The sequence below is a fragment of the Macaca nemestrina genome, chromosome X, assembly GCF_043159975.1.
Source record: "Macaca nemestrina isolate mMacNem1 chromosome X, mMacNem.hap1, whole genome shotgun sequence".
NCBI lineage: Eukaryota > Metazoa > Chordata > Mammalia > Primates > Cercopithecidae > Macaca > Macaca nemestrina.
Window position 1 is genome coordinate 110,106,085 of NC_092145.1, and position 27,961 is coordinate 110,134,045.

The 27,961-nt window shown below is 41.5% G+C and overlaps 1 protein-coding gene across 1 annotated transcript in view; it reads left to right on the plus strand.

Annotated features, from left to right (window-relative positions):
- The first annotated feature begins 4,599 nt into the window (after window positions 1–4,599).
- Window positions 4,600–27,961, plus strand: part of LOC105493945 (diacylglycerol kinase kappa) — a 107,061-nt gene continuing 83,699 nt past the window's right edge. The window contains exon 1 of the mRNA XM_011761990.3: window positions 4,600–5,462. Within this exon, the coding sequence (XP_011760292.2) occupies window positions 4,836–5,462 (627 nt within the window). The 5' untranslated portion in view covers window positions 4,600–4,835. The remainder of the gene's footprint in view (window positions 5,463–27,961) is intronic.

Consider the following 27,961-nt stretch of genomic DNA (forward strand, 5'->3'; position numbering starts at 1 on the left):
CTTCTCTCCTTGTCTGCAATGCCTTTCCACTTCCTCTTTGCTAATCTATGTTAATTGCATCATTCAAGACCCATTTCAAGATCTGTCCCCTTACAAAAAGCTGTCCGTGATTCACTCACAGGATTCCTGATATTTTGTGCTAAAACAGACTTTAGAGCTAGATGATCAAGTTCAACTTTATTCCCACCTCCATTTTTCATAGGAGAAAACTTAAGTCCCAAAGATATTAAATGATCTGTATAAGGTCATGTTGAGAGTTTAGTGGTAGAACCTTAATATGAAGCCAGATTTCCTGACTCCCCTTGCAATTTCCTTTCCGCTCTGTCACACTTAGTCCCCACCCACCCCCAGCCCCCCAGAAAGGTACAAAGTATGGTGTCATGATCATAAACTGGTGTCTGTGTTCGGATTGCTTTTTGCCTGTATTTGGCTTATCTTGACCACCAAGCTCGAATAATTGTTGTGGGAAGGATGATGTCTAATATTTCTGCCCTTTCTCCTTCCCCAGGACACCTAATAGGGCTGTATACACCACAGACTGGCAGTAAATATGTCTTAACTGTGGAGTGCTTCACTTCAAGAAAACATAAAAACAGAACCAATAAAATGAGTATACCCCGGTTGAATTATTATATTACATACATATTCACAAATGTTCCTCTAAACAGGGACCTTCTATAGTGAGCTTGGTTACAGATCATTAACTGCTATCCAGAAAGAGTGAGAGCTGAGAAACATCAAGGTAAAAATGGAAGAGTCTCCACTCCTTTGACAGGCCCAAGAAAGAAACAGGCATTAAGGCAGCCTTCCCACTCTACTATGGAGAGGATTTACACAAACCCTGTCTCACAGCACCCAGCTCACAGCCCTCAGTATTGTGCTCTGGTCTCCCTCAGCTGGGAATTGAGTGACACAAGTTCTAAATGTCTGTTTCACCACTAATTATCTCTGTGACCTAAGACATGGCACTTAATCTCACTGGACTTGTGTTTTCTCATCTGTTAAAGGGTAAAGGGCAGGGGTATGTGATGGAAGTCCGAATTTGCTTGCCTCACACATTTGTTGTGAGGCTGAAGTGAGATAATGTATGTGAAACTACTTTAGAAATCAAAAGGCATTATACAAATGCAAGGTATTAACTTTTTAACTCTCCAATCCTATATCAATTAATCCTAGGAGACTACAGTGAGTAAAGGTTAACAAGTTTGCATTTTAATCCCAGCTAAATTAATTGTCTGAATCCTCTACATTCTCCATAAATGCTGTCTGTTCTTCATCCCATCTCCTTATTTTATTTAGTAGATTATTATAAAGGTTGCTATTTTGGCTTGGCACATCCCGAGGTAGTACAGTAGGAGAGGTTGGCAGCTGCTAAGACTCGGGAGAGACACTGATTTCTTCCCAAATTGCTCTAAAAGGGAGGACTTAGGGAATTTAAAGCTACTGATCAAGGGGGGAAAGGTCTCCACTCTAGCAGTACAGTGCCACTCTCTCATTCAATAATGAAAATGAAATGAAAACAAGAAGGGAGAAGAGCTTTAATTTTGTCACATTTCTCAGCTTTTCTCTCCTTTGCCTCTCCAGAACTCTGAGCATGGCTGAAACTGAAGGAGCTCCATGCTGGCTTGGATAAACTTTATTTTGGGTAGAATCAGAGTAAATGCTGGCAGTTGGGTGAGGTAGTGCATCGCATATTCAAAAGATATGAGTCTACTGTACTGATCGATCCTTCATCCAGTCCAATCAGGTAACTTATATAACATGCCCAAAAGTCCCAGGCTAAGGACCATTTCTGCCCTGGGACGTCCAGAACCATGTTCATCCAAGCCTTTGTGGATATGGTCATCATTCCATAAATGTCTGGTTAAATAAATTCTTATGTACCTCTTGGCCTTTTTAAAAATCAGTATTGTTTAATTAAAAGAGAGCCTCTTAGGAGATCATTAATCATTTGAAATATCAAATACTGCTACAATGCAGAAAAATACATCCTAACCAGTAACCTACAATTAATCATCTACTTAACAGACATTTCCTGAATCCTGACTATGACCTCAAGCCCTGGGTTAGGTTGTGAGGAAAATACAGAAGCATCTAAGCAAAACTTTATTAAGAAACCATCAGGTTATGGGAAAGAGGAAGGTGTAGCTTAGTTACAGCAAAGGTGCCTCCCCAAACCAGGTACCAATAAACCATTTTGGCCATCCCTCTACCCTACCTCCAATGTAAAGCATGGTATTCAATACTGGGCTAAGGAACTCCCCTGCCCCCTCCCCACACACAAAAACCCTTACTATGATATGAAGCAATAAGATAGCTAATGATGTGCTGAAAAATAATTTTCTAAAACCTTCAAAACTAATCATAATGTAGTTCAGGCAGCATATCTCCAGTAACCTACCCTAATGGAGCAAAAGCCATGTACAAACAACTATTTTAGCATTCAACCTCAAAATGACCTTGTAGCAAGAGTCTACATCATAAATGTTGGCCTCATTATAATTCAGTGTAGAATTATAGACAAGAGTTTCAATAAACATATATAAAACAGTAACTCCAAGTTATCCCCTGATGGTATACCGCTTGACAATACACTGTCTATGCCAAACCCCAAGAGGCCATCTGTAACCAAACAGGCCATCTTACTCTGTGACTGCTCAGCCTTCAGCCCATCTAGCTACATGTCAGGTTTAGTAAAAAGCAAAATTTAAATGTGGGATATCTGCTCCTTCTAAGGACAGGGATTTCATTAAGGTGTGAGAGCCGGAGAAGTGATCTCCAATCCTGGGCTTACTGGTTGGTCAGTTCTGGCACTTTTATGAGCCAGATCCGATAATGAGCTCTGGCACCTGTATATTTCAGTCCTGAACTCTTAAGGTTAAAGGCAGCTTGGCTACTTGAGGTGTGGGATAGGGGAAAGGAGAACAAGCCCAAAGAGGGTGAAGAGAGTGGGCCCCTAAGGTGAACTTACTGGAAGGAGGACTACCATATGAGGGAATGGATAGGGCTCACCTCTCCTGGTCTTCCCATCCCCAGAGTTTAAGGACCGTCCCTGCACTATCTTAGTAGCTGCCAAGCAGTGTAACATATCTCTGCAAAGGTAGGCTTAGGCTGTGATGCTGCAGCAAGGATCTGGGAAATGCAGACCTCACCAGAGATTCTGGTTTTTGGAGGGAGTTAGGTGAGACTGTGCTCTTGTGGTATTATTTATTGCTGAGACATAGTGTAGGTAACAGAAAGATGCTGCAGATTCCAGAAAATTCTGGCTAGGTCAGAGTCCATTGGCAAAAGAAGAGGGAATGGTGGAGGATATGGTCTGGGAGTAGATGGCTAGAGAAGGGGCTGCAGAAAGAGGGCTGCTACCCACAACTGCAGCATTATGTGTATGGGAGATAAACTCACTTCTCATATTTCAAATCAGGCTTACAGGTGTTTCTCCCCCGTCCGATCCCCCCACCCAGCTGTGGCTTAACGGGTAGTCTTCTCAAATTTTAATTACAATTGGCAAGATATTGGCGTCTCAAGTCTAGGTCTGACTAAGATGATGGTTTGTATGCATGTGTAGGTGACTATAACAGAAAGAGCTTCTAAAGTCTCCCGATGTGGTGGGAAAGGTGCTGCGCTAGGCATCAGCCGTTCTCTTCGCAACAGAATCTCCCATCTCTAATGTCAGACTGCTTCAGGAGGTGAAAAAGGTGTGGGTGTTGCAGTGAATTTCCCCAGCCCAAGACACACACACACACACACACGCACACGCACACACGCGCGCGCGCGCGCGCGCGCGCGTTAACAAGTTTGGGGGGGAAAAAAAAAACAACTCCTGCCGGTGGCTGGGAAATCCAGCTAAAAGCACAAGGCAGGCTCCTGTGGCATAGGCGAGTCAGACAGATGCCCAGATAGCTGCGGAGACCAGAGTAGCCTCAGCTCCCGAGCGCTAGCACAGCTGCTGCTGCCGGGGCACTCTCGCCTTGCTCTCGGGGAGGCTGTAGGCTGCGGAACGCCGGGGCTCCAGCCTCCCTCATCACACTCCTTTCCTGAATCACCTCAAACTCTGTACCCAACAGCAAACCGCTTGGATCTGGCAAAGCTCAGAAACGCAAAAACCGAAGGGGGGCAAATTGTACTTCAAAGGAGGCTGAACACCCCCACCCCCGCCACCACACACACACACACACACACACACACACACACACACACCATGCCGCTTAATTTCTTTTCCAGGTTTAGATAAAAAGTATTACTTGCCCATCGAGGCTTGGAGATGGGGGGCAAGAGGTTGGTCCGAGGCTAAGCTCACCTGCTGCTGAGGGAGAGAGCAGACACAGGATGGAAGCTGTTCTGAGCAGCAGCTCATGGCTAAGTGGTTGGGGAATTGCAAAGACCCTCAACTTCGCCTCTGGCTTTTTTTTTTTTTTTTTTCTCTTCATTTGTGTTACTAAAGGGTTAAACACGGCCAGGCTCCAACCCGCCCCCCAACCTCCACGCCGCTCCACTCCCCCTCCCCTTTTTGTCTCTCCCCTCCCCTCCCGCGCGTCGCTAGGAAGTCATCAAGCACTCTGCCCAGTCCGCGTTCGCAAGCCCCTCTGCTTCCCGCCCATCGGACCCGTGGCTGCTTACGAAGAGGTGTGCGCTCACTGAGGGGCGTGTTCCAGCACAGGGAGACGCTGAGCGCCTACGGGTTAGACCTCAGAGCCCAGCCAGCCATGGAGTGGGATGGGGGAAAGTTTGGCACCCTGCGAGGGGCTGCCAGACTGGAGTGGGCGGGGCGCCCGAGGGTACTTTAGCCCTCCAGGCTTAGGGACGCAGGCTGCCCAGACCTGAGGCGGTGTGCGGACATGGACCGCGGAGCTGCCGCGGCCCAGGGCACTGCCCCGCCTCAGGATGGAGAGCAGCCCGCTGAGTCTTCAGAGCCTCCGCCGCCTTGGCCGCCGCCGCCACCACCACCGGCTCCGCCGCCGGCTCCACCACTGCTCTCCGAGCCTTCGCCAGAACCCGTACCAGAGCCCTGTCCAGAGCCTGCTCCAGGACCCTGTCCGGAGGCGACCTCAGAACCAGCCACAGAACTGTACACAGAACCGACCCCAGAACCAGCCACAGAGCCGGCGCCAGAACCTGCCACAGAGCCGGCCCCAGAACCTGCCACAGAGCCGGCCCCAGAACCGGCCCCAGAACCTGCCATAGAGCCTGCCCCAGAGCCGACTCCAGAACCTGCCCCAGAGTCGGTCCCAGAGCAGGCCCCAGAGCTGACTCCAGAAGTTGCCCCAGAGGCGGCCCCAGAGCCGACCCCAGAACCTGTGACAGAGCTGGCCCCAGAGTTCTGCCCTGAGGCGCCTCCAGAGTCCCGTCCAAGTCCAGCACCATGTCTATTGCAATGTCCGGTGGACATTCAAGAGAGGGGTCTAAAGACCTCGCCATCGCCATTGCCATCGCCCAGAACGCCAATGTCGTGGTCCAGAATAAAGGTAAGCAAAAGACCCCCTGGAGCGCGGAAAAGAAGCAAGGCGAAGTCAGATGGCTATGGAGCCCGCGGGACTCCGGGTACCCCTTGCATCCCGCTTGTCTGGCACTGGCTGGCCAAGATGCTGAGAAAGATGCAGGGATTGGGGAACCCGAGGGAATGGGAAGGGGTTGGGAGGCGGGAAGCAACATGTGGGAATCGAGAATGGGCTGTTTGGGGCTAGAAACGGGGGTGACAGCAGGGGGGTGGGAGCAGTTTTCCCCGTGAGGAGAAGCGACAGTGCGGTGAGTCTTGAAAGAGAAGATGAAGATACCCTCGAGGAGCGCAAGAGACCTGGAGAAGTGTTTAAGGCTGGCCCCAAGTACATAGCGGAGGGATTGAGTGGGGGCGGTGGGACACACCTCTTAGCCGCGGTCACTGCCGCAGAGGCCCAAGCTGCGGAGCCGCCGCCTGCTTGGCCCCCCTCCCTTCCACTGGGGAGGGGGCTCCTCAGCTGGGCGCAACTGGCGGCGCTCCAGGGAGGTGCCCGGCGCCTCTGCCGGCTGCTGTGAGCCGGTACTCCCGGTGGGGACTAGGGGATGGGCGGCGCCCACGCGCACTGCAGGGGAAGGGCAGGGTTCTCCGGGAGGAGGGGGAGAGCATGCGTGTGTCGAAGCCACCATTCCATCTGTCTGCAGGATTTCCCAGCAGGTAGGTGCAAACGCAGTGATACAATGATGCGCAGCGTCACAAACGGGGCAACTGGCATCCCGCACCAGGGCCAGCTGGAATGGTACAGGAGTCCTCGTTTAGAGACACGAAAATAGGAGATGGGATTGCAGAACGTGTGAAGGGGAACCTTCATCTCTACCAGTCTACCGCGACGCCTTCTAAATCGTTACACTTGGCCGGGAAAAGATGAGTGGAGAATCCTCCGGCACTCGCCCAGGGGGAGTAGGGAGGAAAAAGGTTTTCGTGTTTGCCTTGGACCCTGAAACCCCGTCTGCTCTTCAGCGCGAGTATGCCTGTCTTTCCTGCTTTCTCTGCACTCTCCCTACTCTTCCGTTCCCCTAAACTTCGTTCCACAAAACTGTGAAAACCATGATAATGCACACACACACCTCAATTTAGCTTCCCCTGCAGGAAAACATACACACACGCGCGCATTCACACACACACACACACACACACACACACACGCGCGCGCGCACGCGCACACAAACGAATAACACAACACACGAACAATACCGGTCCATCCTGCTGCCTAGCAGACCATAAGGAACCCTTCTGCTGTGGACCGCATACTTATAGAATGTAGAATGCAGGAGGGGAGGGGGCAGAGGTTGGCATCACGAAATAGAAGCGCTCGTTGCTTCCTGAGTTCTTAGTAGGGAGGCTTGAGTTTGCAAAATATCTGCAATGACGAACAACTGAAAAAGACGGCTAAAATGAAAAGTTTCACAGAGAAAAGAAAGTGCAGAGGTTTAAAAATAAATAAATGAAACAGGACGGTGGGAGACTGACAATTTTTTTAAAAGTCCAACACCCTAGCTCTCACACCAGGGGGTGTATCCCTCCCTTTCCTGAAAATACCCTTTCCTGAAGTGATCTTAAGAAGGGCAAAGTTGGGGTGGCTAGATTTGGGAGCTCACCCCCACCGGGTGATTGCTCTCGTCTTTTTGGAAGAGTTTGCATTAAGCTGGTGGGAAAAAGACAAGCAGGAATCACCTGACCTGTGGCCATCTTAAGCGAAATTTTGGGAACATGGCTGTGAAACTGACACGTGGGGACGTAATACCCAGCGAATGCATCTCCTCTTTGGCCTCTGGAAGGCTGACTGGAGACCAGGACCCTTCCCCCAGTGAAAAGCATCCCCTGCTCCTATGCGAAAGCATCTCCTACCTGTTTGACAGGAAAATGTTGTTGCCAGACAGATGAGGAGGATTAAGGTAAGGGGAATCAGATTAGTTTCCTCTACATAGTGCCCACTCAGACATGCTGGCTAGCTGACTCACGGACATTTGGCAACACTGGCAGGAGACCAGGATCCCAGGGGTTTGACTTTGCCCTTAGTAGAGCCAGATATTGTTTGAATCACTTATCTGTAGAATGGGGTTAAGAGCCACGACCATCCGTTAAGAAGGCCATGCAGATTAACTGATCAGTGGCTCTGGAGAATTTTGAAGGATGCAAAGGATCTGGGTACGTGCTCAAATTAAATTGCTTGGAGCCAAACCCTTTTACAACACCCTCAATGTTGCTATGCAGTTGCTCTCTGGTGCAGCTGGAAACATCTGATCTTCAGTGATAGGATCATTCTCTCCTGCATCTTCCTCAGACAAATGGCACCTGCAACCAGCTGGCTTGTACCTTAACATTCAAGGCAAACAAGTTGTCATCTTAGCTGGGGTGATGTTGTTTTCAAACACTGCCTCCTCAAGGCAAGCTTGGGGGGAAACAGCTATGCAACATGCATAGGCGTGCACACACCCCTGACACACACACGCACATACTATACATACGTGCACAAAATGTCAGGGAACAAAACAAAATACAGGTCTCATCATGCAATGAAATCCTCCATAGCAAGCATGAAGCTATCCTGATAACTCAAAGGATGAAATGAGCAAAACCAAGTGTTTGAATGTGACTACAAGTTTCTCCCAGATAATTTTGTTGACTGGTATTGTAGCAAAAAAAACATTTTCCAGCCTTGTAGTCTGCCCTCTTTTGGGATTTCAGGAACGTTTCAGAACCTGCAATTCTATGCCAAGCATGAGGGTAGAGACTGAGAAAAGGTGGCTCATGTTTTCTTTCCAAATAGCTACCAGGATAACACAGTCAGTCTGTGAACCAAACATGTCTATTTCTTTTCTTTCTAAAATGTTTCAATTCCCAGGAAATGAGCCATGGGTCTCCCACCTGGTGGCAGCAAGTGTAAGTAAGGATGTGTGAATTGGTTCTTTAGCAACGCTATAACTTTCTTCCCGGGAGGGATGGGGCTTATATGAAGTAGACCATGTTTCTTTCTCTCCCATCAGCTATGCTTGAAGAAAGACAAAATTTTGTTTATTCATTGGGTTTCGACCGTCTATGAAATTAAAATCACATCATACAAGTGATTGATGAAAATCTGGGGGGAAATACACTTTTATGGCTTTTGGGGGAGATAAAAGGGGTCTGTGTATCCCTCCTGATGACTGCACAGTAATAACCATTATCCTCAAACCATATCAGGACAGTTTTTATGTACAAAACTGGTATTTTTGTACATTTTCTTGCAAAATAGCAAGCATTTGTTTATATGATATCTGGTGATTCCTATCAGAATATTTTAGTGATTTCTGAGCTTCTCAAAAATAGGGGTGGCCTTTCTCAGTGCCTAGTTCAATGCAGCCCTCCTTGGTTTTGCTTAATAAACACTTGCTGAAGCTTGAAACCTATCTATTTCCAGCAATGTGTTGGCTGCTGCTGTGAATGAATAAAAATTATTCTCATTGGTTTCAGAGTGAGAAGTAAGTGCTTATTTAAATGGCATGGAATATATAGCCCTTAAGGAAATACAGTCAATCTTTCCATTTTCAGAGTGGTTATTGGAACTATAATTAAGAAGCAAATTACTAACAATTTTTTTAATGGCTTGGAAAGTGCCCTTATCCCATGCAGTCCCACCAGCAGCAGACTAATAATGATATTGTTAGCTTCAGGGGATAATAAATTTTTTCCTAAGTGAACAGAGTATCTGCAGTGACTGTAAACAGCTTTGGGATTATAGATTCAAATGTTTAACCTGTTGAAGGTCAGAATGAAATTATTTTCTTTTCTCTTCAGTTTTTGCCCCCTCCTTGCCAAGTTTTGATGATACCATCTGATTTATTTGGTATATTCTAATAGTTCCTAAGCAGTCACTACAGGATGTTCTAGAAAAGATAATGAAGTATTGGTCAGTGGTCTTTAGTTTCTCAGAGTACAATTCTTATGCATTTATTAAAATCTCCAACTAGGGATTCTGCAGATCTGCAGCCCAAAGGGAAAGTGCCTCCAAGGAAAGGCAAAAAAAAAAAAAAAAAAAAAAAAAAATCCATAGAAACCAGGAAACCATTCAGGGGTATTCTAATAAGGATTCTATAATTCCTTCTGCTCCTATGGCACTTTACAGTTTGCAGAGTGCTTTCCTCTGCATTATTAACCCTTTTATTTCCTTGAACAAGGCAGCAGGTGGGGGAGGACAAAAATAAAATTTGACAGCTTATAGGATGTAATGACTGAATTTTCTATTGTAGTTTTTTTTTTACAAAATCTAACATATGGCCTTTTGTGATACATAGGATCCTCATTTGTCTAAGAACAGTCTTTTAGCTGACATTTCATCAGCTCTGATATTTTTTCCAAAGCAGTGGTTGCTGCTCCTCTTCTGATGCTCCCAGAGGGGGCCAGCATAGAAGGGGAGCCTGAGAAGACAGGAGAAGAGGCAGAGACCCTGACCCGATTACTCACAAAGACCTTTTTTGTTTGTGTGTGTGTGTTTTGTAAAGGAAATAAATTGAAATCCTGCTAAGGATAGGGTGCCCGACCTTTCCAAAGCCCACCCACTGTAATTCTTTCAGTGGAAAAAAAATAATTTTAAAGGAAAAAAAAAAAGCAAGCAAGCAAGCAGCCATTCTAAAGGGAGATGCCCCACCCTCACCAAAGCAAATAGATCTTATTCTCAAAATAATAAAAACAAATTTATGAATTTTAAAAAGGAAAAGAAAGGGACAGTGACCCCAGATAATGAAACTTACCCCTCCTCTGAAAATTATTTTAAGGAAAAAAAAAAAAGAAAGAGCTTCTAAAAGGAAATTCTCCTCACCCTCATCAAAGCCCATGAAACTGATATCCCCCAAAGAAAAATTTTAAAATGAAAAACGAGAAATCATCGTAAGTTAAACAGTATTTCTAGCCTCAAAATATTCATGAAATTTATAAACTTTATTTGACTTCTGGCTCATGCTCAATCTCTTGAGAAAATTAAGGGGGCAAAAATAGAGGGAAGGTCCACCAACCTCATCAAAGCTTCCTGACATTATTTTTCCCAATTACATAAAATGTGCAGAACAGGCAAATCCTTAGAGATGGAAAGGAAATGAGTGGGGCAATATGGGAGGTGGAAAAGGGAATGATGGCTAAAGAGTACAGGGCTTCTTTTGAGGGTGATTAAAATGTTCTAGAATCAGAGAATGGTGTTGAGTGCACAACCTTGTGGATACACTAAAACCCACAGAATTGTATGTTGAGATGATGAATTTTATGGTATGTAAATTACATCTCAATTTTAAAAAATAATTAAAAGAAAGATACCATCCCTCTAACCACAAGATAAGAGACCTAGTATTCTCCCCAAAACAAAAAACAAACAAAATTGAAAAAATGAACTAAAAGAAAGGGAGATCCTCTTAAAGGATCTTTAACCTCACCAAGGATAATAACCTTTATTTGCCACCCCTTCAATTAAAAAAAAAAAATTAAGGAAAACAAGCAAAACAGGAAATCCTTTTAAGTGCAGATATTCTCAAAAATCATAAAAGTTAATGAAATTTATGAATCCTCCCCTCTAGATACACACATTTTAATTTAAAAAAAAGAAATAAATATTAAAGGATAGGTCCCTGATTATACCAAATCTCCTGAATTTTTAATTCCAAGAAGGGTGGGGGGACGGGGAGGGGAGGGACAAGAGAAATACCACTCCTCCATGACTAAAGAACATAAACCTTATTCTTAAAATACAGTTTTTTTAAGATTTAAAATAAAATTAAGAATGGAAAGTTATATGTGTTGGTGAAGAGGATATTATTAATGAAACAAAAACAAAATCCTCTTAAAGAGAGGAAGTACTTCAGTGTTACAAAGACCCATGAATTTTTCTGTCAAAACACAACCAAGAAAAAAAAAACGATTTTTTTAAAAGAAGAAAAAAAAAAATCCTTCTAATGGGAGTTGACAAAAATTCACCCAAAAACTTCATTCTTTTTATTTTATTTATTTATTTTTAATTAATTTTTAACTGATGCATACTAGACATACATATTTTCAGGGTACATGTGATAATTTAATATGTTTGTATAATTTACCAAAAGCTTTATTCTTAATATAGAATTTTTGTAATTTGAGAATAAATAGAAAAGATAGGTAGGGGAGAAACACAAAGCCAAGAAAGTCCTCTTAAACAAAAGTATTCTCAGCCTCAACAAAACCCCTTTTTTTCTCAAAACAAGCAAATACGTTTAGAATTATGGGGGGCGGGGGAGAGAAGATCATGAACAGTATATTTTAAACAGAAATATTTTTCTTAAGGGAATGAAGATGCCCCCAAACTCACCAAAGTCCTGGAATATTTTTTCTGAAAACAAAAAAGAAACAAAGAGAAGGAGAGAGGGAGAAAGAAGGAAGAGAAGGGAGAATGAGAGAGAGAAACAGAGGGAGGGAAGGAGGGAGGGAGGAGGGAAGAAGGGAGGGAGGAGGGAAGAAGGGAGGGAGGGAGAAAGCCGGACAGGGAGAAGGGAGAGGAAGGTAGGAGCGGGTAGGGAGAGACTGAGATACGGAGAGGAAAAAAGAGGGAGAGAGAGAGAGAGAGAGAGGAAGGGAGGGAGCCAGAGAGAGAGAGACAAAGGGGAGAGGGAGAGGGAAAAAGAAAGAGGGGGAGAGAAGGGAGGAGAGGGATAGAGGGAAAAAGAAAGAGGGGAGAGGGAGGAAAGGAGAGGGATAGAGAGAAAGAAGGAGGATGGGGAAATTTGAAGGGAAGGGGAAAAGGGCTAGCTAGGATAGAGTGAAGGAGGTAGAGAAGGTGGGGTGAGAAAAATAGGAAGAAGAAAATTAACAAAGGGATTATTTTTTAAAGGATCAAAGGAAGAAATTCTCTCCAGGAAAATGCACCACCACCTTACTGCAGACATTGCATATTATTCCTGATGACTATCCTCTCCATCCCCCACAATAAGGAAAAAAAAAAAAACCCGCAAAATCTCTTTCTCAAGCTTCTTCAAGGTGGGGAATGTGTGTGTGGGGGGGGAAACGGGGGGGGTGTGGGGATGTGCCCAATGTCACCCTATCCCAGAGACCTTATTTATCTTTCAGCCTTCACTGTTTTATTAAAAAAAAAAAAGCAAACAAACAAACAAACAAAAACAAAAAAAAAAAAACAAAAAAAGGAAACAAGGAAAGGAAAAGAAAATCTTTCCAGGAGAAATGTCCCCCATTCTAATTTTTCCCAATAAACTGTTTCTTTTAAAGAAAAGGACAGAAAGAAAAATCCTACTAGGGAGGGCTCCCGAGCCTCATTAAAACAAGTTGCCCTTGTAGGTCCTCTCCACAAAACCTATTTTTTAATGGAAATCCTTCAGACCTAAAGAGAGATGCTCTACCAAAAGCAATGAATCTTTTCCCCTGGAGATTTTTAAAGAAAAAAATCTTCCATTGTAAGAGGAGATACCTTCAACTTTATTAAAATCAATGAACTTTATTCCTCTCCACATCCAAGAGGAGAAAAAAATATTTGAGGAAAAGGGAAGAAATCCTCCTAATCTAAGGCAAGTTGGCCATAATCCCTCCAACACCATTGAACTTTCTTCCTGAGATTTTTTAAAAGAAAAAGCAAACACAGAAAAAAACCTCTAAAACAAACAAACAAACAAACAAACAAAAAACCACTCACTTCTCCCACCAGCTCCACAGACTCTGAAGTGTTGTACAAAGAAAAGGTACTATCCCTCTCAAATGGCACTAGTGAACCTAACATTCAGCACTAAGGCTAAAGGATGATACATTTTAATCCCAGGCTGGCTTCCCGCTGCCCCAGTCTTTTTCTGGTTACCTTCCCCATCATCCAGGTAGGTGACACTCCCAAGAAAGGCACTGTCCAAGGGAAAAAGAATTAGGAGGCAACCCTGCTGGGGAAAAAAATCATACCTCTTTTCCAAACCAAACAAATGATTTGGGAATTAGCTGCGTCACTGTTCCCATCTAACACTACAGAGAATTAAGAATTGATGATAAACTCAAAAGCAGTGACACTCTTGCTATTAACTACCAATTAGTCAGACACCCCTACCTAACAGGGAAGGACTCTTAGCCAACTCAATAATGGAGGTGATCCATCCTCCATTATGTCTCATTATGTGCTGGCTTTGATGTCTATTCCTGCAGGGTGATAAAAGGGCTTGATTTTCACAAATCCATAAAATTTGCAAGTCATATTTATAAACAGAGACTAAGACTCAATTAATGTTTTCCAAATTTTAAAATTCATTTATTTCTTTAAAAACGTAAACTGATACCTGCTCTCTATGTGCTATGTGTTTAGCATTGTGCTAAGCACTGAGGATTCTACAGTGAACAAAATCACATGGATGAGACTTCCTTTAAGCAAAACTGGTAAATGAGAGACTCAATTACCAAAACAAATATACAGATGGTGGTTATTTGTTTTACCAGATGCTTTGCCAAGGTATTCACTATTAATAGTCAATTCTCTCAGCATTCCTCTACTTAAATTAAAATTCAATGTAATAAAATAAAGGAATGCATGCTGATTTCAGAGAATGTAGAAAATCGAGAAAGCTTCTAAAAAGTAAATAAAAATCATCTAGTACCCCACCACTCAGAGATAGTCACTGCTAATATTTTGCTATATTTCTTATTTATTTTCTCTGAGTATTTGCTGATTGTCTTCTGTAGTAAGATTTTGGGGAATGCACAATTGTGTCTCGGGCTTCACCCTGCCCCAGTCACAGCCCCACATGCTTAATTATTAGATCGTGTTCATTATTCTACCTTGGATTTAGGAAACACTTGTTGATTTTAGCTTAAAGTTCATCTAGTCAAACTCCTATATGATCTGGTTGATAAACATATGCTTGAATCACAACCCTTCAGGGACATATTTGCTGTGTGAAGCAATAAGTGTATAGATTTTATGTAGACACAATTGTTGCAGTTGCTCCCATATGCAAATGCAGTTTGATCTCACATTTACTTACTGCATTTTTTTGGACACTTAGATGTTATTTGTCCAGCTAGCTTTTGTGACTTGGCCTTGGAGAAGGAGATCCAGAACAAAACCAACCTTATCTTCCCACTGTTAAATTCCCAAAAGGAAAAAATCTAAATCTCTCAGTCACTTTTAACTATATGCCAAAAAAATATTAGTGATGGCTTTGTCTCTTTAACAAGAAGTTGCAGCATTATGCTAAACTGGGTATGCCATACCCAGAAGGGAAATAAGAATATATGAGAACATTATCCACAATTATAAGGAAATAGAATATTCAATTCATCCAGCTTTCATTAACCAAGTGTGATCAAAAATTGAGAGAATTAATAAACTGTGTACAACTCAACCAAGGTTGAATCAGTAATTTAAAAGGGAAGTGTAATGCATTATTGAGTAAGATCAGAATCTTGCCTGGTCACTAGCACTTAAGAGATTTTCATCTTCCAAAGCATTATAGGCATTTATTGTTTAAGCCTCTCGCTTTAAAGAGCCTGTAAAGGAAATATTGGCCCCTGTGAACAGGGATTCTTACCCCTTGTTTCCCTCAAGCACCTGTAGGATACTGAGGGATATGCTTAATGCTCCCCACCCACTCGCACACCCAGAGCTTTGCAGTGTTCTTCTGAAACAAGAGGCAGTGGGTCTGAGGACTGAGCCTTTTCCCTGCCTCCAGGAGTAGAGGGGAATGAAAGTACGGCTTGCAGAACTAAATCCTGGATGTTCATTCATTTGCCTCCTCCCCCAGCAAATGTTTCTACCTGTTCTCTTCTGGGATTTTGCAGCTTGACGCAGGAAATGAAAGGTACCTGATGAGCAAAAATTGTTAAGCTCCTTTTGGCTGTCAGTAAAGAGACTTGAAACCCAGAAAGTTTTCGTTAACTCTGGGCTCTGTCAGTTGAGTCCTCACTGTCCTCAAGTTAGCTCCAGCGTCGTGGTGCTGTCCTCTGAACCCCAACTCTAAGAGCAGTTTCTCAGTTCCATTTTATAATAAACTTGATTTTAAATTTTCCCTTGATAAGTGTCACTTGCATTTATTATGTACCTTTAACATATTATTTCATGGTTTATTCACATCACTGTGCATGTCTCTTGCACTATAGAGGAAAATATGATGTAGCTTTATTAAAACAGCTAAGCGTAAACAATAAAGAGGACAGTAAATGAAGCTGCAGAACAAGATTCTTGATTTCAGAAAATTAACAAGTTGGTACCCTTCTCACTAACCTCAATTAATGCTTACTGTGACAATTTCCCTCCTGCCGAGCTTGAGTAAAACAACTTTTCTCTTACCCAGAATTCGGATATTGCTGTCCCTTTCTTCCCTACCTCACCTCTACTTAACTCTCTTTGACTGTTAAGACTAATTAAAGTGATAATTTTGACATTGTTATGGTCTCCTCTGCTTTAATTTACTTAACTTGGTGACATGTTTTTTGTTTGTTTGTTTGTATGTGAGAGCTTCACTTTGGTTTCACATGGAATCAAAACACCCATTAGTGGTTCTCTTCGTGGTTTTCTTATTATATTCCTTCGTACTTGTGAGTCCTCTTTCTAGAAATTCCTGAAAAAGCCTTCCTTTGCCTTTCCACAATTCCTCACTGGCACTGAACTTTTTGAATTTCTCTGCCTTTTTTTCTAATGATGGGACACAAACGTAACATTTCAAACAGCTTGAAAGGTTGTTTTTTGTTGGGAAGTACTTTGTACCCAGGATAGCAGGGTATTATCTCACAAAGTATCTGCTCGTCTGTTAAGTGTTCAATAATTAGGTACTTAGTGTTTTAAATGCTTTATAATATGATACATATTTGGAGGATTGTTACTTGGGCATTTAACAGTGTTTTACAATATCTGAAGAAATATTGGGACTTTTAGATGTGGTGGGAATGCATTATCGCTTTTCCAACCTAAATAATGGAACAAAGGTTCCTACAATTCAAAATTCATCATCCAGCAAATTTTCAGAGATGGATTACGTGCAGATATGAGAGACTGCCTGATAGCAAATTCACTTTGATGTAAGAAGTTTAGGGAAAAAAATGAAGAAATTGTTTGAGGAAAGTAGAAACAATATATCCCCCTCAAACCTAGAGAGAAAACTGGTATTAAATTAAGCAGTGACAGTGAAAAGTATCAGAAGTGAGGTTATACTTGAATTGGGCAGGTGAGGCCAGGGCCAGGGAATCATAGGGTACTGATTGGAATATTGTAAAAAAGTAAAGTAGATGAGGCAAGTCCTATTGAAATTTTAAAGGCAACAGATTCCCTGGCAAGTAGACTCAGAAAAATAAATGAATAAAAGCAACCGACAGAATTTTGTATATCACCTGATTAATGTTGTGCAATCATTGAAGAGCTGTTGATTAGTATAACATGGCTGAAGTGCAGGGTTGGCTGATGGGCATATAATTAAAAACTATCCAGCTTTCAATTTCTTTGTATGCCAAATTCCAATGTAAACTACAAAAGCTAAAATGAGAGAAAATAAATATATTATCTAGTGTCCTTTTTCTACTGTTTTGGGCCCTCTTTTATCCACATTACACAGTTACAAAAGTCTCATCTGCTTTCTCCATGACATTTTTCCTATTTCATTTCAGTGTTTTCTATAGTGGAAGTAAGAAACCATGATGAAAATCCAGTGAAGCCTTTTATCTTCACTATTATAGACCATAGAATGTCCTGGAAAGAGCCTTTGGGGATCAGGTAGTCAGGTGGTTTTAAAACCTTTTTAGCAGTAGAATCTCATGTTTTTCTCAATGAAATAATAAATGAAAGTCAGACATTTAACATAAAACATGCAGTATTTTATTAGTCCTCTTCTATGCTAAAATGGGTTTGTAAATAACTTAGCTTCCCAATTGCTTATTTTAGGCTAATAGGAGAGTGAGTTTGTGCTCCCTGTTTATTACTAGCTCCTAGGAGGCTGGTGATGCAGGAACACATGGGACAAAAAAAAAAAAAAAAGAAAGAAAGAAAGAAAGAAAGAAAGAAAGAAAGAAAGAAAGAAAGAAAGAAAGAAAGAAAGAAAGAAAGAAAGAAAGAGAGAGAGAAAGAAAGAAAGAGAAAGAAAGAAAAAGAAAGAAAGAAAGAAAGAAAAAGAAAGAAAGAAAGAAAGAAAGGAAAGAAAGAAAGGAAAGAAAGAAAGGAAAGAAAGAAAAGAAAGAAAGAAAGAAGGAAAGAAAGAAGGAAGGAAGGAAGGAAGGAAGGAAGGAAGGAAGGAAGGAAGGAAGGAAGGAAGGAAGGAAGGAAGGAAGGAAGGAAGGAAGGAAGGAAGGAAGGAAGGAAGGAAGGAAGGAAGGAAGGAAGGAAGGAAGGAAGGAAGGAAGGAAGGAAGGAAGGAAGGAAGGAAGGAAGGAAGGAAGGAAGTCAGGGTTTAAAATTTGGCCTGTAATATTCCAGAAGGTAGATCATACTTTCTTGGAAACATGGCCATTCTTTCAAGTTTCTTTCTTCCCTCCTCCTAACCTGGAATGTGTTACAACTATCTCATAAAGTGGGTTGTCATAATGTACACTGTCTTTGCTTATAGGGCGTTATTATTATTGGGGATTGTGTTCCTGACCAAGGACACCACACCAAATAAACTGTAGATATAACTAAAAATATGTGGTAAAGGCTAGTATATAACTGTAAGCCTCTGTAATCATTTAAAGCAGCAAAATTGTTCCAAGTCCTATAAAACAGGCATAAACATACCATCCACACTGAATTTGTAAGGGGCCTCAGTGTACTATAAACTGTACATGAAGCACATAAAAGAGATAATTCTACATAACTTTAATCCATTGTTTGTTGTTTATTTAGAAATTACACTCTGCCTGCATCCAGAAAAGATATGAAGTATCTTACAAAATTAAGTGCACATAAAACAGTACAATTAAGCACAAATAAAAACAGGACAAAGCCAGTTCAAAGCAGGAGTGAATCAGACCTAGAACAAATGTATGCTAGTTATAATAAACTCTAATTACATTTTTAATTATGTTTGCTGCCTTTGGTGGTCGAAGGACTTTGGGGAATGATTTGAATGACTCAGGCCTCTTAAAGTTGGTGTCCAAGGAAGTTTGAGCGGACACAATGCATCTTCCTGTAGCAAGCTGCAGCAACCACAAAATGAAGAACTAAAGGTTGCCAGGATTGTGGTATAGGTGTTAATGAGCTGTCCTAAAAGGCTACAGGATTGGGTTATTTTGGTGTGCCTGCATTTTAATATGCCAATGTTCGTGTCTGTGAGGCATGTCAGTATGGAATTTTCTCACAAAAATCTTTGCTCCTTGGTAACTTGTAGCAAGAAGTTGAAGAGTTTGGACTCTTTCTTAGATTGGGAGTCACTTTACTTTGGTGGACTCCAAAGATGGTGGTGCAATATGGGGTAAATTGCTTAATCTTTCTGTGACTTAGCTTTTATGTCTCTTAAATGAAGCCAGTGATGTGCCATTAACTCAGCTCAGCAGTCTCATCCAGAAGGCCTTCACTGCTATCCCATCTGGGCTAGACACCCTTCCCCTAGGGTTCCCATAGCACCCTGTGCAAACTTTTGCATTACCAGTAGGCAGTGTAAGCAGGACTGCCTCATATCTTCCCAGAGGATTATAGATTTTTCTAACTCACACAGAGGCATCATATGTACTAGGAGGAGGCCCATATTGATTGTGTGGTCTTGAATTACTAGTCTTCGGTCATGAACATAGTTAATTTTAATAAAAGTGAGAATGATGAGTTATCTACCCAGTTCTTAAAAAAATCCAAAATGCGCATTTATTAAAATACTCCAGCATAATAACACTAAAGAATATTGCATTTAAATGTACTATATGGAGAGCAGGTTTAAACAAATAACTAAGTACCATTTGGTAACCTTTTCACTAATCTTAACTGTTAATCAGAATTTAATCTATTTCTGGTCGGCTTTTCACTTTGACTGAAAAGCTCTTGACTCATTACCTTAGTGTCAAATTTCTCCTGTACCTGGCACTTGAATTTGGAGCTAGGTGTCAGTAGGACAATTCCAAGGCTCTCTCTTTTTTTGTGAGGACTGAGAAGCAACAGCTAAGCTCTGATGTTCCTTTGGCAGTCCAAGTTTTATCTAAAATAGCTTTCTACTAATTACAGGAAAAGCCTTAACTTGTTTTACCAATGCCTCTGATCAGATTAGCACCCTGAGCTTGAAATGGTCTGGTCAGGGAAGAGAATATGAAGTCTCCAATCAGAGAGCAGGAAACCCTAACAGCCACCTTGTTTCCAATCAGAAGGAACAACTTTTCCTTTTAAATGAAAAGGAAAACTTCTGCCCTTTCTAGAATAGCTGCAGGGAAAGATGACCACATAAAGTTGTACAGGTTGTGCACCACATGAGGGTGTCATGTCTTAGGGGACACCTTTCACATTGTAGACACCATAGATGTATATATTCATTTTGACAATTTTCTAGCAGATGGCAGTTAAGTGCCTCGCTTTGACAAAATTGGTATATTGTGACAACAAGGGAGTGTAGACAAATGTGGGCAAATAATGTTTAGGGAAAAGGGGAGGGAAAAATACTGAATTCGAGATTGAAGTATTGAAAGTAAATCAGGAAAGAAAAGAATGTGTAATTTTTTAAGGAACATTTTCATTTAAAGGGTTGATTGATCCTGAGTAATTTTTTCAATAACTTTTCTATTTTTCCTTTGGCTATTTTCTCTTTGTTGATGAAAATTCTCCAAATGGCTTTGAAAGGAGAGGGAATATTGTTAATGTGTTGTCATTGGATGGAATGCAAGTGCCTTTTCTCTCATTACACAACTGCTTATTTATAAGCCTTGGAATATACTGTGTTTAGAGAAACTAGTAATGAAGGTTAATATTTATTCAGTTATTAATAGGAGGACCATGAAAATACTTCTCTTTTATTAAAATAATGAGAATTTATTGTTCTCTATATAAAAATTCTATTTTAATGTCCTTCACACATAGTGTGAAGTATTAAGTACCTATACTTAATAACTGCTGAATTAACATGAACAACAAAGCAGTGATAGACAGATAAATAGATACATAGATAGATACAGATATTAAAAGATCTCCAAAGACAGCAAGCTAAAATATGCTTAGAGCATTATAAGATTTGCTCTGAAAATGTTGAGGGAAAGTGAGGACTTTCTTAAAAAAAACTGGTCTCACCAAGTCAACATCGTCTTTCAGGTATCAACTGAATAATAAGCTCCTTAAAATGGCTGCAGACAAAGGGAAGGCCAGACAGAATAATCAGGGAATAAATCAGTAATTGTTTAAAAGTGTGAACTGAAGACCTAGTAGGTCCCCAGTTTGTGGAAAGAGCAAAATAGATGCAAATTTTGCAATCTCATTTGAAAGACAAAACATATACATTGGAGACAGGTACATAACAATATGAGGAAAGATATGATTTTGTTACAGGATATGCGGTACAGAGAATAATGCTGTAGAATTATAAAAGAGGACCAATGAAGGATGGAGGAGACTTTTCTTGTAATTAGTAGAAAGCTATTTTAGATAAAACTTGAACTGCCAAAGGAACATCAGAGCTTAGCTGTTGCTTCTCAGTCCTCACACAAAGAGAGTCTTGGAATAGTCCTACTGACAATTTAGCTCCAAATTCGAGTTTGGGAAGGCTTCCTGATGGAGTTGAGATCAATTGAATTTGGATCTGTGGAGAGGAGAAAGCATTCCACTACAAGGGAGCAAGCAACGTACACAAATACCTGGAAGCAGCAAGAATCCTATTCAGCTGATATCAAAGAGCTCTGAGAGAAAGGCAGAGGGATTTGGACCTTATTATGTACAGCAGGACATTAATTAAAGTTCCTGAGTAGGAGAGTAATGTAATGAAAGTACTGTTCTTAAGATATATATTGTGATTGCATAAAGGATAGATTGGAAGGAAACAATACAGAATGCAGAAAGATTACTTGGGCTGTTGCAGAAATCAAGGTGAGAGATGATGGTGGCCTGCTTACCTCAAGCAATGATAATCTAAAATCATTCATTTAACGCCTACTCTGTGTTGAGTGCTGTGCCAATAACTGTAATTTGCCTGAAGGAAGGAAATTACAGTCAAGTAAAGGAAATAAGACCAAGTATACAAATAATTGTAATCTCAAATAGAAAATGAATGTGGCCACAAGAGAAACTCAAATTTAAAGGAGATAAGAATTCACTGGGGCCTAGCAAGATGGGGTAGACTTGGGTTCAGCGATGAGTAAAAGGACATTCCAGAATTTTTCTTATTTTGGCGGAGGTGCTGAGAGGAGTGATGAGAAGGGAATTCTAGGCAAGCAAAACGGTGTGAGAAAAGGAACAGAGATGGGAAAACCATTTGTTTGTTCATTTGTTTGTTTTTGGAAGCCAGAGGATGTGAGAGAAGTGGGGGAGAACAAGTGAATAGTGGAAGGAGAAAGAAACTGTCAGGGGAGGTAGCATAGGATGTTGATAATGTCTCATTTTCTCTCCACTCTACAACTCACCCTTTTCTCAGGCTATCTGGATTCCTTGTGGCTGCCATCCAAAGGTCTGCAATGTTTTTGTTTCCCCTCTATTGCCCATTTCCATGTATCATCTTTCTCTGCCATGAGAGCATCAAATCTTGATTGACTTTCAGAGATGTCCATGTCTGAGAAGGGAGCTAATTCCCCCTTGCATTTTATACAGGGCCAATTTCTACATGAAGGAACATCTATATTCAGTCTTTGGTATTCAAGAGAATCTTTCCGTCTCAGTTTTGTTGCCTGTATATGTCTGTTTGTCATACTTTTGGAAGGCCTTGTCATGCATGTAAGGAATACTACATCTTTCTCTGTAGGCTTATAATATTGCAGAATGAGCCTTCAGAGACCTTCCCAATCAGGCATGTTATGGCCAAAAAAATGTAGTTGTCTTTCTAGACTACCACTTGATTTTTGTATCATACTCTACTGCCTTATACACATACATTTCCTAAGTCCTATGTCCTTGTATTCTCACCCCAATCCTGTGTAGTTAGCGATATTCATTTAATTCCCATTGTGCAGATGAGAAAACTAAAGCTAAAGGAAACTTAACTAAGGATCAGAGTCAAGATTGAAGCCCAAGGTTCCGGACTACAAAACCACTTCCTAGTCCACCTCAAGATAATTAATACAAGGTTTTCAAAGCAGCCTCTTTGAGCCCAGAAATGATCTAGGTTCCTCTAAACAAAATGGGATAATGGGGGCCACTTGCCAGCCTTTTAGGACTAATTACCTTATTTAGGGCTAAACAAATCCATAGACTTAAGATAAGATACCATTTTAAGGTGGTTGTAATGATTGATTTTTTAAAAGGCTTAAAACTTTTAAAATGCTTATAATGATGACTCATCATTTAAACTGTTTGAGACTTCCTGAGATCAGAATTCTCAAAAGGTTCTACAATTCCTAAGAGATTAAAAACACACCAGTCTAGTGCTTTGGGCCCAGAATTGAAATTTAACAGGCTGACTCTATTCCTAGCTGTGCCTTTGTGATTTGAGATGCATCTTTTAACCTCTCACTTCTTATATATTCATTTGCAAACAAGCATATTTCCCACCATAGAATATCTGGGAAGCACTTTAAAATTCTAGGTTCAAAGGCATTTTAAAGCCTTATGAATTCTATAAAGCACTTTGCATAGCCTTAAAGTGAATGTGACACCAATACATGGTGGCATTCATTCACCAAATAACAGTAAAGAGCATGGGAACGGGGTTAAAGCCCAGATTTCTGCCTGCCTACTACTGTTTTTTAACAAGTGCATCTCAGGACTATGTTCTGCTTCCATCTCCGCCACAATGTGGTGTTGTCACAGCAAGTTGGATTATTTTGTATACTGCCTCCTGTAGAGCAGTACGTCACTAAGACTGATTGCTGGGTAGAGATTTTTCTAAGGTAGAAGCCTAGTGAAGAAGGCGAATTTTTTACTTCACTTCCCCGCTTTGGAGCCTAGATTATATGAAAGAAGAAATGTTTTAGACTCTTTGGAATAATACTTCTCTGTCCTATGCCTTAATGTCCTTGTCTATAAAATGGAGTTAAGATTTGCTTCTACCTACAGAGAGTATGGTGTGAGGCTAAATGAGAGAGTATAATATAGCAGGCTTCAGAGTCAGACACATTTGGGTCGCAATCCCAGCTCTGTCATTTCCTAGCTCTGTGACCTTGGGCAAAGACCCTTGCTCACCTTTCTGAGTCTCATTTTCCTCATTTATGATATCAGTCTAATAATTCCCACCCTGTAAGGTTGTTCTAAGGATCAAATGACATATCAAGTTCTTAGTTCAGTGCCTTGTGCCTAACTGATTCTTTAAAACTATGGAAGCCCCTACAATGTGGAGAACACTGATTTCGTTTCAAACAAATGCTATACTCCTCATGACCTCTGGTCCCTTTTCCTTTCAAAAGGATGAGTGCCCTATGCAGAGTAAGGAAAAAGTCAGAACAACAAAGATGGCTATCTTAACAATGCATCTTTACATCAGAGTCATAGATCCTCTTTAATTACTGCTGTTTCTTTCTCTTCTGGTTAAAGGGGCATGTTAAGAGAAAGATCCGCAATTCAATTCAACAAGTATTTCTGAGTATTTAGTATGTGACTCTCTGACTTTTTTCATAATAAGTTCTTGCCTCTTTCCATAATTTTTCACAGAAAAGTGACAGATATTTCATTGATATTAGTAATTGTAGGATTTCCTAAGTTTTCAGTCAATAATTATTTTAATCTTTCCTGACATCTGAGCTACCAATATCTGACTAATCACTATCTCATATATATATTAAACTTAAAAATTGTATATAAATATATAATTTCCAGGATGCATAGCATTGGCATCAATTTCATTTACACTTGTCTCTAGCAAGAATATTAGTAACACTTGGGTGACTTGCCTTCAATCATTGAGGATGATGATGAACTTTCATCATTCTGGAAAATGATAAACTTCCTTCAGCAAAGATAACGGTGAACTTTCATGATCAATGTATGAGAGTTCACAAAGTTTTGTATTAACTTTATTCTAGCCGCTAAAGAAATTACTGGAGAAACCTAAGTCCTGAAAGAAACTCTTCTCACTTGGAGTCTCTCCTACATAGATTTTTCAAGCAGATAGAGGCATTAATTCAGTATCTACATAGAGTTTTTTCCCATTCATAGAGTACCAGAGAAATGCCATAAAATTTCAAAGCCCCATTTTTTTATTTTTTCACTTAGAAAAGAAAACTATTGTGGCCTGGCGTGGTGGCTCACGCCTGTAATCCCAGCACTTTGGGAGGCTGAGGCAGGCAGATCACAAGGTCAGCAGATTGAGACCATCCTGGCTAACATGGTGAAACCCCGTCTCTACTAAACAAAATACAGAAAAAATAGCCAGGCATGGTGGTGGGTGCCTGTAGTCCCAGCTACTCAGGAGGCTGAGGCAGGAGAATGGCGTGAACCTGGGAGGCGGAGCTTGCAGTGAGCTGAGATCGCCACTGCACTTCAGCCTGGGCCACAGAGCGAGACTCTGTCTCAAAAAAAAAAAAAAAAAAAGAAAAAAAAGAAAGAAAGAAAAAAAAAGAAAACTATTTTGTGTTGCCTTCCTCCCTGCCACCCCTCTTGATTAGAGTTGTTCTGGATCTGAGAACACTGACAACTATGTTTTCCTAGGATGGGCTTGTAACTTGAGATTGCAGCATAACAAACATGGCAGACACAATTTCTGATGGGTGAATTTGTATCCATGAGACGAATTGGAGGGAACAAGGCAATTCTGTTTATGCACTGACATTGCAACATCTGCTACTATTAAGAGGCCTGAGCTCTAATGTCAAGTTTGGCTACCCTGAGAAGGTCTCCAAGATCCTAAGGCTCCTCACAGTTGATATAATCTATAATCAACTCTCCATCTCTAGGTGAAATTAAGACAGATTTAGGTATTTAATCCATGGTCTCAAGTAGCCTTGAGATTTCATAGAGGAGGCTCATGGCAGAGCATGCCTCTTGTCCTCTGGGAAGTACTTTGACTCAGTAGTCTAAAAATAACATGAATGCCAGGGATAGTCATGTAGACACTGCTGTGGTCAAATGACTGTTTGCTAAGCACACACCTTAGAAGACAGACAAATGATTATAAATGGTTGTGAAGAGACAGCACTGACCTTCTGGGAAGTGTGAGGCAAAGCTAGCTTATGTGTCATCCTGTAACAGGATCAAGTTCTGTATACAGTGGAAAGCTGCCACTTGAAGCCCACCAACGGAACAAGGTCAGCCAGATAAAAAAGGCAGGGCAGCAACATCCAAGTTCCCATCACAGTTCCACTCATCTGAGTTGGTGCTCTGTGTTTTATAAATGGCAATTGGAGACTAAACAGCCAGTGTATGATGTGGTGAGGTAATCAGAAGCCTAGAGGATGAAGAAAAGCTTTCTAGGACACACTGAAATACAGTATGGCTTGGCCTTGGACTTCCAGCAAATGAGAGTGTATGTGCAGACCATTCTAGTCAGGAACTCTCAGAAACAGAATGTCTTTTTACATATGGAGCCAAATATGAATCTTAGTTGCAAAAGTATGAAAAATATCTAGCATGAGTAGTGGATAAGGCTGGCCTCAAGGATAGGGTTTGTGTGTAGAGCATGGAAGAGAGCACTCACAATTATTTGCAGCCATGTGTATACATGACAAGTCATCACTCTCACCTGTACTACATTTCAGCATAAAGGACAACAATGTGTGCGTTGTTTCTCAAGTCTGTCTCGCAGAAGGCTAATGTACACATTTTCTATGATTTAGAAGACAGAAAATATTTAAAAACACCACGTACAGTTAGTCATCCTTTCTAGGCTAAAGTCAATCCGAGGGACTGACTCTTAGTTGCCAGGGGGACTTTTGTGGGAAAAGTTAAAGTACCGTAGCCGGAGAAGTCAGTCAAGAAAGCTTCAACTCAGTCCTAGTAGCTATTGGGGCCCTCTATACCCCATGTGTGTCTGAGCAAGGTCATGGTACTAGTGGTGTAAACAGTAGCACAGGGGTGGTTGTGAGCCGGCTCAGCTCTTGAGGCCATTGTGCTTTATCATTGCCTTTTCTCTCTAGGGAGCCTGGTCACTAGAGTCTTTGTATGACCCATTACATTATTTGCTCAGAGGCAGCATAAAGTTTCTGTTCTCTGGCATGTGGCTTCTATCTCTGCTCAGAAGGAGGAAAAATAAACAATCAAAGTAGTCCGCCTTCTCACTCCTCAGTGTCTTCTAGTCCCAATACCATTGAACTCTGTCTTAGCTGTTTCGATCAAGGCTTCCACTACAGCAGACACTTCCTCTGTGGGATGGCTATTGATGAGGTATTTGAACATTTCATCATCTTTGGGTGGGTCTTTCCCAGGTTCCACTTAAGGAGGGGAAAAACAGGAGGAGTGAGGGAGAAGAGGAGGCTCCAAGTGGGTAATATCTCAAATGCTGTTACTTCCACTATCTCCCCTCTGACTACTCCCTGGGCTGCCACCCTAAGGGACACACGGTTCTTGTTTTGGAGTGTCACCATGTGATTTAGCATGCAATTCTCATTCCAGAGCTTGGTCTTCCTGCAATGTAGTGGTGATCTCAACAAAGAAGGAAACTGATGTGTGCAAGCTAGTGTGGGCAGGCTGTTGAGGCTGTAAGCTAACAACAATGACTTCTACTTTACCCTGCCCCTGCTCCGGGATAAAAGGCCCCAATACTTGCCACAGGTAAAGATGCCACTCAATTCATTCTAATATCCTGACAATTATTTTATCAGGGTGAATACAGAGGCACTTCCCCATTCCTCCCTGCTTCGCAGGTTCCTGCAGTCCCTCTGGGGCAGTGAAGACCATTATTCCTAGGGCATCCTGCAGGGGGAGTTCTAGGTCAGGAAGCAGATAGAAGCCCTTAACCTGGCTGACTGTTGGGACACCTTCAACTGTGACTCATAGTAGGTGTCTGATATTCTGAGTCACCACTATTAAGGCATACTGGTCATCCAGTGCTCATTGTGAGCTCTTGATAGCTATGCAGACTTTAGAGACTCTTGGAAGAACAGGAGAATCTATTTTGAAGCTCACCACTCCCTACCTCACCCCCTCCATGCATTATTGAGTCCATTTGTGGCTGTGTATATACTTATGCACACTCATATGGATTTGCCTCTGCTGATGTATGTGTGTTTCTCTTCCTACGTGTTTCTGTGTGGGAGTCTAGCATTATGTCTTTTAGTCAAGTCCTGTGAGGGGTGTTCTCAGATAATTAATAGAGCAATTTGTTTAGAAAGCACTTCCTACCCCCAGATGTCCCTAAGCAGACTGGGCTGATCACAATAAATAAATAAATAAATAAATAAATAAATAAATAAATAAATAAGAACTATCTGGGGAGCTCCCAGAAGATCAAATAGCCTTATTTCAGATCAGCCATTTGGGATCCAGGAAATGGTATTGGGGCTAGAGCCTGCAAGATGGAAGTACTGGGTATGGGATGGAAAAAAAAA